Source organism: Anneissia japonica, unplaced genomic scaffold (assembly GCF_011630105.1).
Source record: "Anneissia japonica isolate Jap-2015-1 unplaced genomic scaffold, ASM1163010v1 scaffold8236_len642391_cov169, whole genome shotgun sequence".
Lineage (NCBI taxonomy): Eukaryota > Metazoa > Echinodermata > Crinoidea > Comatulida > Comatulidae > Anneissia > Anneissia japonica.
The window spans coordinates 500,143-514,291 of NW_022757925.1; the positions used below are offsets into that span (position 1 = coordinate 500,143).

The following is a 14,149-nucleotide window of genomic DNA, read 5'->3' on the forward strand; positions in this document are numbered from 1 at the left end:
TATTCGTAGGCCTAGAGGCTAGGTCTAGCCTAGGTATCATCGTTCGTTCGTACATACGTTTATTGAGCGTTACGTACGTATTAGGTCAAATGTTACCACGAATTTAACCCAACCTCTATTTTACGTACGCCCTCTGGTCCCGTACCGTACGTAAAATCGAGGTTCTACTGTAGTAGTAAACAATTAAATTATTTAAATATAATAAAATGAAAACTCATAAGATGAATATTAAATTTAGATATGTGAATGGTTACCTTGATCAGCAACATCTTCAACCTTTCGGTTGGACTCATGAGCCATGAAACCAAGGATGGAAAAAATAACAAAACCAGCAAAGATACTTGTACTGCAGTTTATGATTGGAATCAGAATAGCATCACTAGAAAACAGTAAAAATGGAGATTTTTAGTTATTGTTAGGTACTGTAGTTGAGTAGCCATATCAGTCACATATCAGCCACATAAATACAATAAACAGGGAATCAGTTTGTAGCACTTTTATGGCTAACAATATGATTAAAAACAACACCTGATGAAGCCCATCGATTAGGGTGAAAATTATATTGTTAGGCCATAAAAGTGCTACAAACTGATTCCTTATTTATTGAAAGTATTTTGTAGGTGAGAAGACTGTAGACATATTATTTTCCACAAGGAAACTACCCCTTAATTCCCAGTTCCTAATCAGGTTTTGGTGAATTGCATCTCCAATGACAGAGTCATATATGCAGTCTCACTGCCATTAGTATCATGTAATCTGTTCTTCAGCAATATTAAAAAAACCATATATTTAAAATCCAATCTCAAACTACATTTGGAATGTTGAGTTCATGACAGGGGCAGCATTGTTAACAAAAGATGTTCTGCACCTGGTTGTCTTAGTTGGTGAGATGTACCTGAACCTGACTAATGGAACTTTTTGTATTTTCACAAAAATTTCCTATATCCCCAACTTGATTATAAGATAGAAAATTACGTACAAGTAGCAGTTATTGTGAAACCGATTGTAGGAGGAAAGCGTGATGAGACCGCCCCAAGCAACACTCAAGGAGAAGAAGATCTGAGAGGCTGCATCCAACCACACCTGTCATGGAAAAAAAACAAAAAAAAAACAGTGGATTAATGTTTGCAAATTAAATTAATTCAAACTGTAATGGTGCAGTACCATAATTCCTAGTGTATAACCCCACCCCCTACTTTATGCCAAATTTTATGTACTAGCCTTTCCTCAGGAAAGCCTGAGGTATAATTTCTACAGATATTCTAAAAAAAAAACATCAAATATTGGCTTTGAATTAGACAGCAGTGCAGACAAATTGCCATTTGATTTAAAAAGGGATTCCATGTGTGTTAAGCCGGGTACTCAATGCACACGATGGGCGTCGGCGACGTGATTCTATGAACAACGCAACGCCACGACGTGCGCGCAACGGATGAGTTGTGCGGAGTTGGATTCATCGACGCAGTGAATGCTTCGCTTAAGCCAACCCAAAAAATTCGCCAAATTTGTGTTGAAGGGGTTGGGCTTATACCAGAGAAATTACGGTATAGTGGTCAGGCAACACAATTCCACAAAGAATGCAATGACATAAAGTGCACATAAGTACTTGATTTTAATGACGACCTACTTAGACTGCAACCCGACAATCAGCAGACGATTCATTGAAGCATTCACAACCATTGGCCACGGCAAATGTGTGGCCAACTTCATACTACAAACATATAAATCTGACGACCTCACAGCACCAAAAGTACATGATTTGAAAACTATAAAAATAGCCAAAATGTGCATTTTGAAAAGTTGATCATGAATGCTCTGATACTATTTTTTAAATTAATGATAGCCTACTGTTGAGTCTTGTAGCTTTTCCCATCTTGGTGTGATGAAAAATAAAACACCATCAGTTGAACCAGGTAGAGTCAATCCACGGATAAGCAGGATGAACAGTACCAGGTATGGAAATGTTGCTGTAAAGTACACAACCTACAAAAAAAAAAAAAAAATATTACATCATCAATATAATAATTAATGAGCCACCTTAAGCCCTGTCCAGACTATCAAATTTTATTTGACAAAAACATGTGACATGCCTAAATATGGTCATGATGACATCACACCATATATAGGCACATCATTACTATACATGGGCATACATTTTTTTGTTAAAGAAAAATAATTGCTGATAATTTGGACAGAGCTTAAGTCTATAATATTGAAATACTAAAGCTTTCATTCATTCATAATGGTAGAAGTGGTTTGGCGCAGCGAGAACGGTTTGGTTTCCCAACCTTGAGGTCGAGGTTTCAATCCCTTGCTGGGCATTTCGCTTGTGTCTTTGAGCAAGGCACTTTATCTGCATTGCTTCTCTCTACCCAGGAGTATCAATAGGTAACTGGTGGGGTTGCCTGCTCCTGCATTGATTACCAGCAGCAACACGTAGCATGTGGACCCAATGACCTGGGAAAATAACTGCGCTTTATAACCTCAAGGAAGAGGTGCATTATATACCTATACCAGTACCATAATGCACTTCTTCATAAAGACTGTAAAGATGACTTATTTAATCTTAATTTATCTAAAAAGTCACCTAAAAAAAGTTTACCTAAAAAGGATATTTACCTAAAAAGTAACAGTGGGAGAGTCTACATTCCTGGTCTACATGTACAGTTTTTAAAAAATAACTAAAAAAAGACTGTACAACATATAGTAATAAGCATAATGCTCATGAGAATTATCTAAAAACATGAATAAGCAATATTAGCATTAATGTATCTCTTATCTCACATCTGATTCTCATACAACTATGTGATTTAGGCATGTTTCCACATCTTTATTTAACATTCTGTTTTATCTTCTGAAACCAACAGCTTATCTTGCATTATAATCATCTAATACCAGAGAATAGTACGTATTTGATATTTTTCATTCATCATTCATTATTTAAGCACATAGGCCAAGGATTGGCAATAATAAACTTAATCACTTTCTAAGTAGCAATACCTCCGACCATATAAACAAGACAGACATACAAGATGCTCTACTATACACAAACGAAGTGTTATGACGCTTTCAAGCCGAGTTGCTAAATTGGTCATAACAGAAAATCCTGTTATATGTGGCAGAAGCTAAATGCAGGTCTCTGGGATCAGAGGGCAAGTATCTTAACCATCAATCTACAGCTCCACACAAATTAACTGTTCTCAAAACATCTTGACTTTTTGTCTCATCCACTATATCATCTAATGTAATCACCTTTCCAGAGGACTTGACACCTCTAATAAGACAGAGGTATACAATGGTCCAGGCTAGCATAAGACACAGACACAACCGCCAGTCAATTCTACCAAAATCCCCAAGACTCTCAGATTCACGAAGCACATTAAACCTGAAATAAACAATACAACAGTTTGATAACTAAGTAGCAGAATTTGATGACGACTTGTGTGTTATATTCGTGAGATAAAGTAAGCAGGACGGTCTACATGGGGCAAAGACTATAAGTACTGCTTCAATTAAATCATTAAATCAGCGTTCCCATGCAAATTTTGCGAGTGATCATTGTCGTTTATGTTTATTCATGTCGATCGTTGAGAATCTGCAGAACTAGCTTGGATTCATAGCTTGCAATTCAGTTGAAGTTTGGATGATTAAAATCAAAGCAGCTGTCTAACGAATGTATGCACAGCAGTACATATTCACTTGGTACCGTACAGACAAAATTAATGTTGTTGATTCTATGAATTTATAGAAATTATCATGTACTGTATAGCATACTGTACTTACCTATGCTTCTTCATTTATAAGTTGTTTTGATAATCCTTTGCCTTTGTAACTTGTTTTCTAACTATGGTTAATTTAAAAACTGTACAGTATACATTTTCATGATACGAGAATGACTTGTAAGCTAATATTTAATATAAATGTAAATGTAATATAAAATGATTATTAATAATCAGAGAATGATTGAGTCTAAAACAAATAAGACAGAATCACATTTTGCACTCAAACCCAGAAACATTTGGAAAATTGAGGTTAATTTATGTGTTAATAAAATTTGTAATATTAATAGTTTTTATATGAATTATGATAAATATTTTGGCACCAAATATATTATCTTAGATGATACAAAACACACAACACAACCACATGTAAAAATACCATACAGGTATTTACTATTAACTTTAGTTTTCATTCAGGCATAATAAGGCATAAAAAAACCCCCAGGAAACAGGCTGTTTATATCATAGAGTAGTTCTAGATGCATGCATAGCTTTTCATAATTCTTTTAAAAAATGAGCCACCATCAAAGAATCGTTTTGTGTGATGTTGAGGTTTTATCAAGTGAAATGATTACCCTAGCAAAGTTGATTACTCTTAAAGCGAGGTTACATTTCACAGGTGTAAATGGGAATTACCAGCATCCTCTGTGAAGTAAGCTGATGTCTGCCTTTCAGACAGGTGCATTGTTTTCCAATAGCCAGGCTAGAATCTGGTGCAGAAAAGACAAATATTATAAAGTTCACAAAACGGGCTGTGTCCAATCTTCATCCATATTTTTCTACCCATACTTTAACTCTATTTTATGGTATTAACCTACTGGTTTTGCTGTACATGGAAATGTCTGTTGTCTACAGTAAATAAACATTTTGACAGAATGTTCTATATTTGGAATTCCAACTAAAACATATTTTTATTATAAATAATTCAAATTTAAAATATTGATTTTTGTTTGTCTTTGTCAGCTGACATGAAATCTTGGACACAACCCTTAAATTACAATCATGAACTTTTTACCTAAAATTTCAGAGTGATTCTTTGAAAGTAACATGTTACATTAACATCATTAAAAAAGGCACTTAAGCCTACTTAATATCTGATCAATTTAAGAGTCAAATTTAGTTTTACTTTTAATAAATATAGACATACAACACCTGGACAATAATGTATTATATGCTGGTAGTGAGATAAAATTGTCCAATCTAAACATTGAAACCATATGGCTATTCCAAAACTGCAGATTCCAAAGTAAAAATAAAATGAAAATAAAATAAAGATGCGAGTTTGGTGCAAGTGTTGTGAAAAGTAACCATACACAATTTTAAAAAATAGATCAATCTTTAAACACAGTGGTAAAGAAGTGGTAAATCCATGCAAATTATTTTCAAAATTTCTACCATAAATGATCCAATAAGTTCGCAGATAGATGAATAGGTCTAGTATAAGGGCTGCAATGAAGCCTCCGAAAATACTATAATTAGCGCCGTAATAATTTTTTGGTCATTTATGACATTTGTTATTGAATTTCACTCACACACACATGAATGTAAACAACGCTAAATACCAGTTATCATCAATGTCAACTCAATGACATCAAGTACAGGGGTGGATCCAGAGATGTCAGAAATGGGAGGGGGGGGGGATTTCAATTTCTGTCCTTCTTTTTTACTTTCTCAGACACCCCCTCTCCCCAAAATCCACCCCTAAAGTAAAAACAAGTAGGTCCTCTTCCAGAAGGATGTTGTTCACTTTATTTTATATTTTCGTTATTAAATTTTTGTTGATGAGGGACAAAAATCGTGAATGTAAACAATGCTAAATACCAGTAATCATCAACATCAACTCAATGACATCAAGTACAGGGGTGGATCCAGAGATGTCAGAAATGGGGGGGGGGTGGGATTTCAATTTCTGTCCTTCTTTTTTACTTTCTTAGACACCCCCTCTCCCCAAAATCCACCCCTAAAGTAAAAACAAGTAGGTCCTCTTCCAGAAGGATGTTGTTCACTTTATTTTATATTTTCGTTATTAAATTTTTGTTGATGAGGGACAAAAATCGTGTTGAATTATATATTGCACTGTGCTGTAACACAATTAAAGTACTAGCACACATTAATAGCCAGAAGTAATAACACTTTGGCATGGTTGGTTGGATTGTAAAATGGAGCTATCAATTCAGTGGTAGATCCAGGAATTTTAAATAGACGGGGCCCAGGTAGGGAATATCATACATAGATCAAAAGTGTAGACTACCTCAAACCCACCATGGTTGAGGCTGAGGTAAGAAAATTCATGATTATGGCACCTCTAGATGGTCGGAAATGGTACCACTGCAATTAAAACCAAACATTATACAATTGTGATTCTATCACAAATTCAGTCCAACAGTTACACTCACAATTCACGAAGTCCAGCTAAATCTAAATTACTCAGTCAAATATTCCCAAAACAAAACTTTTCCAAAATCTCAAAGATGGCATACAACTTACTTCCAATATTCTTCGCTGGCACGTCTACGAGAATCTTCAAAAGGGTCCGAGTAATTACTAATGTCCAGTACACCATCCTCACCCGTGCTGATGTTGTATAAATCCATCTCCAAATCGCTCAAGGAAGACACATTTACACATACATTGGACATGTTCATGATACCTTGCTTCTCAAGACATTCGTCAAATAACTCATTGCAATATTCTGTGTTCCAGGCATGATGACAACCAGCCCAGGGAAGGACTTTGGTGAAGGAGGCAAAGATATAGTAGATGGCGTACATGATGATTACATTGTAGTACACACCTACATATATTGATACCATCAACATTCCGTACCCGATACCTAGGATATAACCAAAACAGCATTATCAGCACAACATAGTTGGATAAAGCTTTTTGTTTGCCTTGTTTTGTGGACTTATTTTTTTAAAGATTGTCAGAGGAGGGCAGAAAAATTAAAAAATTATTTTCTTATTTAGCAAAGGTTTTTGCCAAAAACATCCAGATGGAGAAAATAAAATTAAAATGTTATAGATGAATGTAAACAGTGTAGTAGTAATGGAATAGTTAAATGCTTTAAATTTATATAATTAGGAAGAATACATATCTTATTTCTGAAGATTTTACAGCGGTGGGCGTAATAAAAATAAAGACAATCTTTAACTTCCTTCTGAAATCTCCATTTTTTGTTGTTGCAGTGGGTGTGCTAATTGGCCAAAAATAAAATTTATTGCTATTTGAAATCATCATTATTGATGGGGAGCAGGTTTTGCGAAATAAGGTATAAGAAAGTCTCGTCTGTACTTATGATCAACAAAATTTTAATTCATTTATGACATTCAAATCTTCCTAATAACAGACAGCAGGGAGCTTTCTATTTGTGTGACGACACGACGCTAGAACAGAATCACTCATGCGTGACCATCCTACCTGGCGTCCTACATTCTCTGCATACGTAGATTTGGCCAAATTGCATTCCAGGGTCTACTCGACGAGGTGACCTTAATGTTCTTGCATGCGCAAGAGACTTTTAGTGACGTCATTACGTTCTACATCCTACCGTCGTCGTGCAATCAAAAGCTCCCTTATACTTTGCTACTAGACTTACCTCTGAGGAGAGGAACTGATCTCCAACATGTGATTAGCCCTTGACTACTATACTGCCCTAAGGATACCTCCAAGAAAAAGATGGGAAGGCCAGTGAATATTAACATGATCAGGTAGGGTATAAGAAATGCACCTGAAAAGACACAAAGAATAGAAGTAGGCCTATTATGAGCAATTGACTTTTAAAATGCAAGGAGGAAATTGTGTTCCTGCTTAATGTTTACATTGAACAATGAATTATGCCGTATTCTTAAAATGAACTTTAGTCAACTTCAAACTAGAACTTCATTTAGTCCTATAGTTGCAACTTCAATTTTGATTTGTATTCACAAACAACGCAGTCGAAGTTTTAACTACAACTAAATCTAGTCCTAGTTGTAGTTCAGCTGAAGGTGACTAGGCAAGCAATGACTATCAAACTAACCAATGAAAAGGGCTAATTTTAATAGAAGACAAAATTTTAGAGATCCAGAACACGGATGAATATTAAGCTACTGTCTGTGGTTCAAAAACGTATTTCCTCATAATTCATAATAGACCATCATTCCCTTAATTTATTTTCTACAATAATAACTATATTATTGATAGAGAATTTGAACAGTCACTGAAAATTTGCTTTCTTTGGAGAACTACTGTACTATAGTTGAGCCTGAGCAGCGCCAAGTTATGAAGTGCACCACCAACATCAAAGCGTGTTTTCTTTTTGCAGGTAGCCTGTGTAGTAAATGGCTTAGAACTTGAAATAGGCTCAACCTACCTGCAGAAAAAACAAAACTCGCTTCCCGCACATGTATTATACTGTACTTGACAGAAGTCACAGACATCGGTAGTCTATAATATGTAGGCTTAGTACATATTTAATTTGGTTGTTTTTAGATATAATAAACAATGTTTTGAAAATGGTTTTCCCCTACAATGAAGACAAATAAGGTTTGTGTTACGATCTAGGCAACTACTTAGCTTCAATTGGCCGATGTTTTAGGCCTAGGCTGGCTAGTAACTAGTACAGTACCAAATGACTAGGCCTAGGCTAGCCCTACCTAGGCCCCTAGTTGAGAAAGTCAAGACAATTCAAACACACATAATCGTACGTACTGTAGTTTAGGCCTTGCCAAAAATAAACATTGTACAAACAGATCTGTTTTACATACCTTTGGTTTGATGACGTACATAAAATTTAGTTTCTGTTATGGCCAGTTTCAGTCAACGTTTTGGCTTAAGGTGCTACCCATTCATACAGTTATTGAAAGCTAAGAAATCCTAGGGCTAGGCTGGCAAAAAATTAGCCTTTCTTTGCCAGTGGCGGATCCGGGGGGGGGGGGGGGGGCCGTTGTAATAATTTATGTACGAAAGTGTTTAATTCTTCAGGCCTATCGGTTCATCGATCTATAAGAAAGACTACTACAACAACAATTTACTCGATCAATACAGTGGCGGATCTAGGACTTAGCAATGGGGGTGGATAATGCGATTTGCGAAGCACCAAGCAGGGGGTGGGGGAGGTGTGGTTTTGGCAAAGGCCCAGTTTCTAAAGGTGAAGGGGACATTTTGTGAGTTCACTTCCACCTCAGGCCCACCATGGTTGGGCCTGAGGTTTTAAAATTTTAGTAGGAAATACTTAGCTGTAGATGATCGGAAATGACGACACTATATGTAAAATTCATCGTCATCACATCACCTTTATACAGTCAAATGACATTTTACCAGCGATTTGCAGCAACCAAATCTAATTAATGTCATGTACTTAGAAAATAAAACTTAAAAACATTGTCTTTGATGTACAGTATTTACTTTTAGCCTACCTACTTCACAGCCTAGTTCATAGCTAAGGGCTGAGGTGGGAATATTTGGGGAAATACCTCTAGATTGCCGGAAATGACAGTCTTCTAGGGTAAAATTCATCGTCATCTAATTAATCGCTGTGGTGTTCTATTGAAAATTAAACTCAATTGTCTTTGACTTATTTTTAATTTACATTCACTGTGCCAAAAACTAACTTATACTATTATTATTATTATTATTAACAATAATAATAATAATAATAATAATAATAATAATAATAATAATAATAATAATTTAATCACAATTATTATTATTATAGGCCCTATATTATTATTATTATTATTACCGTATGATTATTATTATTATTATTATTATCATTAATTCAGATGTTCGTGGGCAGAGATAGAATACTGGCTGTACAAGTCTTCAATGCAGTTCATTTCAATAATTTTCAGGCATCTTCTTGACTTATGAAATTATTACATTGCGGACAAAATTGAGGGGACCAATCCCCCACCCTCTTAAATATATTTGGTTATGTATTCCCTGTCCCCCTTAATCACGGATTTTTGGAGGGGGTGTCCGCTTCCATTTGAGATTTTTTTTGGAATTAGTAGAGGTCTAGACGCTCTTGGAGGACATCTGAAGAGAAGTTAAGCTTAAAATAGAAAGTGTATGTTTACGAGAGTATACATTATACAAGTACACACACAAGACGAGTGACCGTTTTTTTAGTCACCGAAGTGGGGTGGCTAGCCAACCTATTCACCCCTCTAGATCCACAACTGCAATATTGTTGGAATATAGGCCTAATAATGTATTGACTATATCTTTGATTTTCTTCTTGGATATAGGACTAAGAATGAGATAAAATCACCTGACCTATTTTTTAAGAGGGGTAAAACCTTGAATTTTGAAAAAATTAAAGGTCATTAAGACACATCAGAAGTCAGGAAAGTTTCCAGCCATCTAGGAATCAAAATTTTTAACCCCCCTCTTTCAAATCCTGGATCCGCCCCGTTTGCTGTGTCAATTCATGGGCTGCGTATATAAATGATGTGTTTCTCAATGTTTAAAAAAGATGTACTGACTCATTTGTAGACTTTCTTTTATGTATAAGCTAAAATGGTGACATAAACTAAAGTCGAAGACCGTGCAAAGATATAAATCATGGAGCCAAAAAAAATCGTCAATTAGTTTTGTGTTTAATATGTCAGTGAGTACAGGTGTAACCATATGCTAACTGAGGAAACCCATTTGTATGGGAGGACAAAACTACACTACCATAGTTAAAAGGTATGGCAATGGCTGTTTTAACAGTCCTCAGTCTTGGACAATTGCACAAGCAAATGAATTACGATTAAACCTTGAACTAATCAATTATACTGTACAAAATCAATTGCCTGATCCATTTGGAACTGCACCCTGACACTGCTATCAAAGGCATTTCAATAAATGTGATGGCCAACAGGTGAAGAATTTGCCACTGGTATGTCAATATAATTGGTAAGAATGATGACTAGAGAAAAATGACTATGCTCTCGAAATCAAGTAAAATTAATGTTTTAAATCTCCGAAACTACTGAAAGAATCCTGAACTTAGTTCATACTGTAGATATGTACAGAATACAAATAATTTATTATTTTATTTTGAAACACAAAACATGTACAGTACAAAGACAATAGATATTATACTATTAATTAAAAACAAGAAAACCAAAAACCAATGTTTCTGCTATCAGGAACCCATATGGTGTGTAAATGCTGGTATGCAAGTTGCCTTGGGTGGCTGACAGAAAGGGGCCAGATGAACATAAAAGAACAGATTATACCAATGAGGCCTAAAGTCCAGGCAATATGGAGTTTGCCATGCCAAAACCAGCATCAGCGACTAAAACTAGAAAAGCGACTTTTTAATTATAGGGCATGTTTCTACTGATAAACACAAAATGATAAACTTTTTTAAACCGAGTGCTTTTTTAACGAGTGTTAGACAGCCTGCCTGCATTGCAACTGCATTTTTCTTTTACGAAAATCGGTTTTTGTGATGGAAATTACGTCACCATTTTGTTTAACACATTTTCAAAACTGTATAGTTTCTTTCTCATCAACAAGACAATATACTTCATGTGAATTCTGGTCATGATGACGAGGAGTAGGATACGGTGTGCGGCGAGAAGGTGAATGCTTCCGGTTGTGCTCATCGGCACAATGAACTAGTGAACTTACGAGGACAACGGTAGGCCTAGAAGAGGGGACAGGCCTAGGCCCAATGTTCCCCAACAAAATAATTACAAAACGATTTTGTTGCTCCATGTTTGTTGACGTTTTAACTTGTAGGCCTAGGACATGAACAAGAGTACTAATTTGAATGTTCGTGCGTGATCAATCTAGCTTTGCAGTAGTTTGACCTGGCGGTCAAATTTCACCTGATTATTGCTTTGTTGTGTTGCAGCTAAAAAGTGCACAGCCAAAATCAGTTACTTGCTGTTCAAACATGCTATCCATTTTATGTTTTTAATCGCGTTTTTGTAATTGGTCCCATTTCTACTGCGAGGTTCATAATTGGGAGATGTGAAGTACTGTTCTGGTTACAGACAAGATAGTTTAATCAGAGCGGGAAGCATTGATATTAACATCCAATGAGGTAGGTGGTATACTGTTATCCGATACCTTATCAGAGGGGATTACTACGTCACTAAGCAAAGTATATCCTCTGCTATTTACTCCGGTATGTGTTAGATCACAGCAGGGACAATTGTCTATGGTTTTTCTGCAGAATATTTTATTATAATATAGCAAGTCAAGTGGGAAGATGTAGGCTTACTGTACGGCCATGGATGAAGACGACGCTGATGATAAAAGATACGATGATGATGATGATGACGCTGCAAAGCGACCAACGCAGTGCATTATAAAATTATTTCACACATTATTTAAATGTATTTTACGTACTTGACGATGGCCCAAAGTCACTGATTAAATTATTATTATTAACGATACTAGGATATACTCTTTTGACCACCATCGCATCGGCCCTCGTGTTTTTGTGGCAAACCACAAGCCAACTTGCCCCAACTTTTAAATCGGTATCTATATATTTACTTTCATTTCGGTAAAAATATTTTTCATTAATTTTTTTTTTGTATAAAGAATAATTTATATTAATGCATTTGATATGCTATTGTTTATTTTTTCTATGATTATTATCAAAATTTATGAATATAAAACTTTTATCCATCTGTTACCATCCATCTGTTACCATCCATCTGTTACCATCCATCTATTACCGTCCATCTGTTACCGTATGCTTAATAAAAATGTGTTTTTTTTTTGTTTTTACTTACAAAATTATCGATAAACAAACTTTTAAAATTATATAATAATTCCATCCATCTGTTACCAAAAAAAGTTTTCTTTTTATTTCAAAGCTTGACATTAGAAAACATTGAATGTTTGTATCCAAAGCAAGTTTTGATAGGGCTAGCATATGGCATTACTTAAAAAAAATATTATTTTTTGTTTATCGGATATATTTCGTCATTTATTTACAATAACTGGTTAAGAATAATTTATATTAATGCATTTGATATGCTATTGTTTATTTTTTCTATGATTATTACCCAAATTTATGAATATAAACCTTTTATCCATCTGTTACCATCCATCTGTTACCATCCATCTATTACCGTATGCTTAATAAAAATATGTTTTTACTTACAAAATTATCGATAAACAAACTTTTAAAATTATATAATAATTCCATCCATCTGTTACCAAAAAAAGTTTTCTTTTTATTTCAAAGCTTGACATTAGAAAACATTGAATGTTTGTATCCAAAGCAAGTTTTGATAGGGCTAGCATATGGCATTACTTAAAAAAAATATTATTTTTTGTTTATCGGATATATTTCGTCATTTATTTACAATAACTGGTTATTCATAACTAAAGCTGTTGAACAGCTGGGGTCATTCTACATATTTTTTTGCTTAGCCAATTGGCTAAAGTCAACAAATTTTTTTTTAGCCAATTGAGGCCTTCTTTAGCCAAAATTTGAGGAAAATTGTTAAAAATCATTAGCCAAAACTTGCTGACAGGACATGGTGTCCAACATGTTTGACAGTAGAGTCCGAACCAAGGGGCCGACTAGAGTCCCGCCGGGGCAGATTCAGAGATGTACAAAAGGGGGGATGGTTTGCCCTAAATCCACCCCTGCCTCAATGAGGGTACTAGACAAAATCTCTGATAGGTTCAGGGAGGTGGGAGAGATAACGTTAATTAATAGGCAAATTAATATTTTTAGCACACCAATAAATGAGGTACTGTACTTTGAAAGTTTGCTGAATATTTAGGCCTATCACAAAAGTTGACAAAAACATGTAGGCCTATACAGTATTTTCTTTTTTAGTTTTGAACGATATCGGGGGTGGGGAGCTAGCAGTGGTTTTACTGGACTGCAGTACATTCAAAATTGCTAAAGACTGCAAAGAATAAATAACATGAAAATTAAGAGCTATAATACCATGAAAATTTGAAAAATAATAAATAATAATAATTCTTAATAAAAGTCAAAGGTGTATACCAATTTTTTCACGATATTCTTTATTTTATTCAATACTATTCTTTATTTTTATTCAATACTGTACTATCCTTTATTTTTATTCAATACTATTCTTTATTTTCTTCTGATTTTTGGAAAAAATGTTGAAATTTCTAGATGATTATTGCCATCTTGCATTGCAGCCATAGATAGTGAAAATTCCACAAGTAAAGGCCCGGGGTCCTACAGTAAAACTTTTAGTTCTTTAGAAATTAATACTGCAGTTCTTCTTAACCACTAAAAATCACTTCCTTCCATGAAAATATTAAAGTAAAAACCTTAAGAATGGTTCTCACGAGAGCCCTAGTATCCGGTTCGGGAGGTAACTGTTAGCGCTAACCATTAACTCCTGCATGAGAACGTCCGATCGGTTAGCGCTAACCGTTAGCGG

General features: G+C 35.0%; 1 protein-coding gene across 2 annotated transcripts in view; it reads right to left on the reverse strand.

Annotated features, from left to right (window-relative positions):
• The window catches only part of LOC117124939 (sodium- and chloride-dependent neutral and basic amino acid transporter B(0+)-like), a 31,556-nt gene that overhangs the window by 7,815 nt on the left and 9,592 nt on the right, over nt 1–14,149 (reverse strand). Inside the window, exons 1-7 of one of the 2 annotated variants that reach the window (XM_033271278.1) lie at nt 8,528–8,664; nt 7,378–7,509; nt 6,267–6,612; nt 3,253–3,385; nt 1,849–1,983; nt 980–1,083; nt 255–379 (exon numbers count right to left, since the gene is read on the reverse strand). In XM_033271278.1, coding sequence (XP_033127169.1) covers nt 255–379; nt 980–1,083; nt 1,849–1,983; nt 3,253–3,385; nt 6,267–6,612; nt 7,378–7,483 — 949 coding nt within the window. In that variant the 5' untranslated portion in view covers nt 7,484–7,509; nt 8,528–8,664. Of the gene's footprint in view, nt 1–254; nt 380–979; nt 1,084–1,848; nt 1,984–3,252; nt 3,386–6,266; nt 6,613–7,377; nt 7,510–8,527; nt 8,665–14,149 lie in introns of those variants that run through there. The other variant, XM_033271277.1, reaches the window with a different exon arrangement.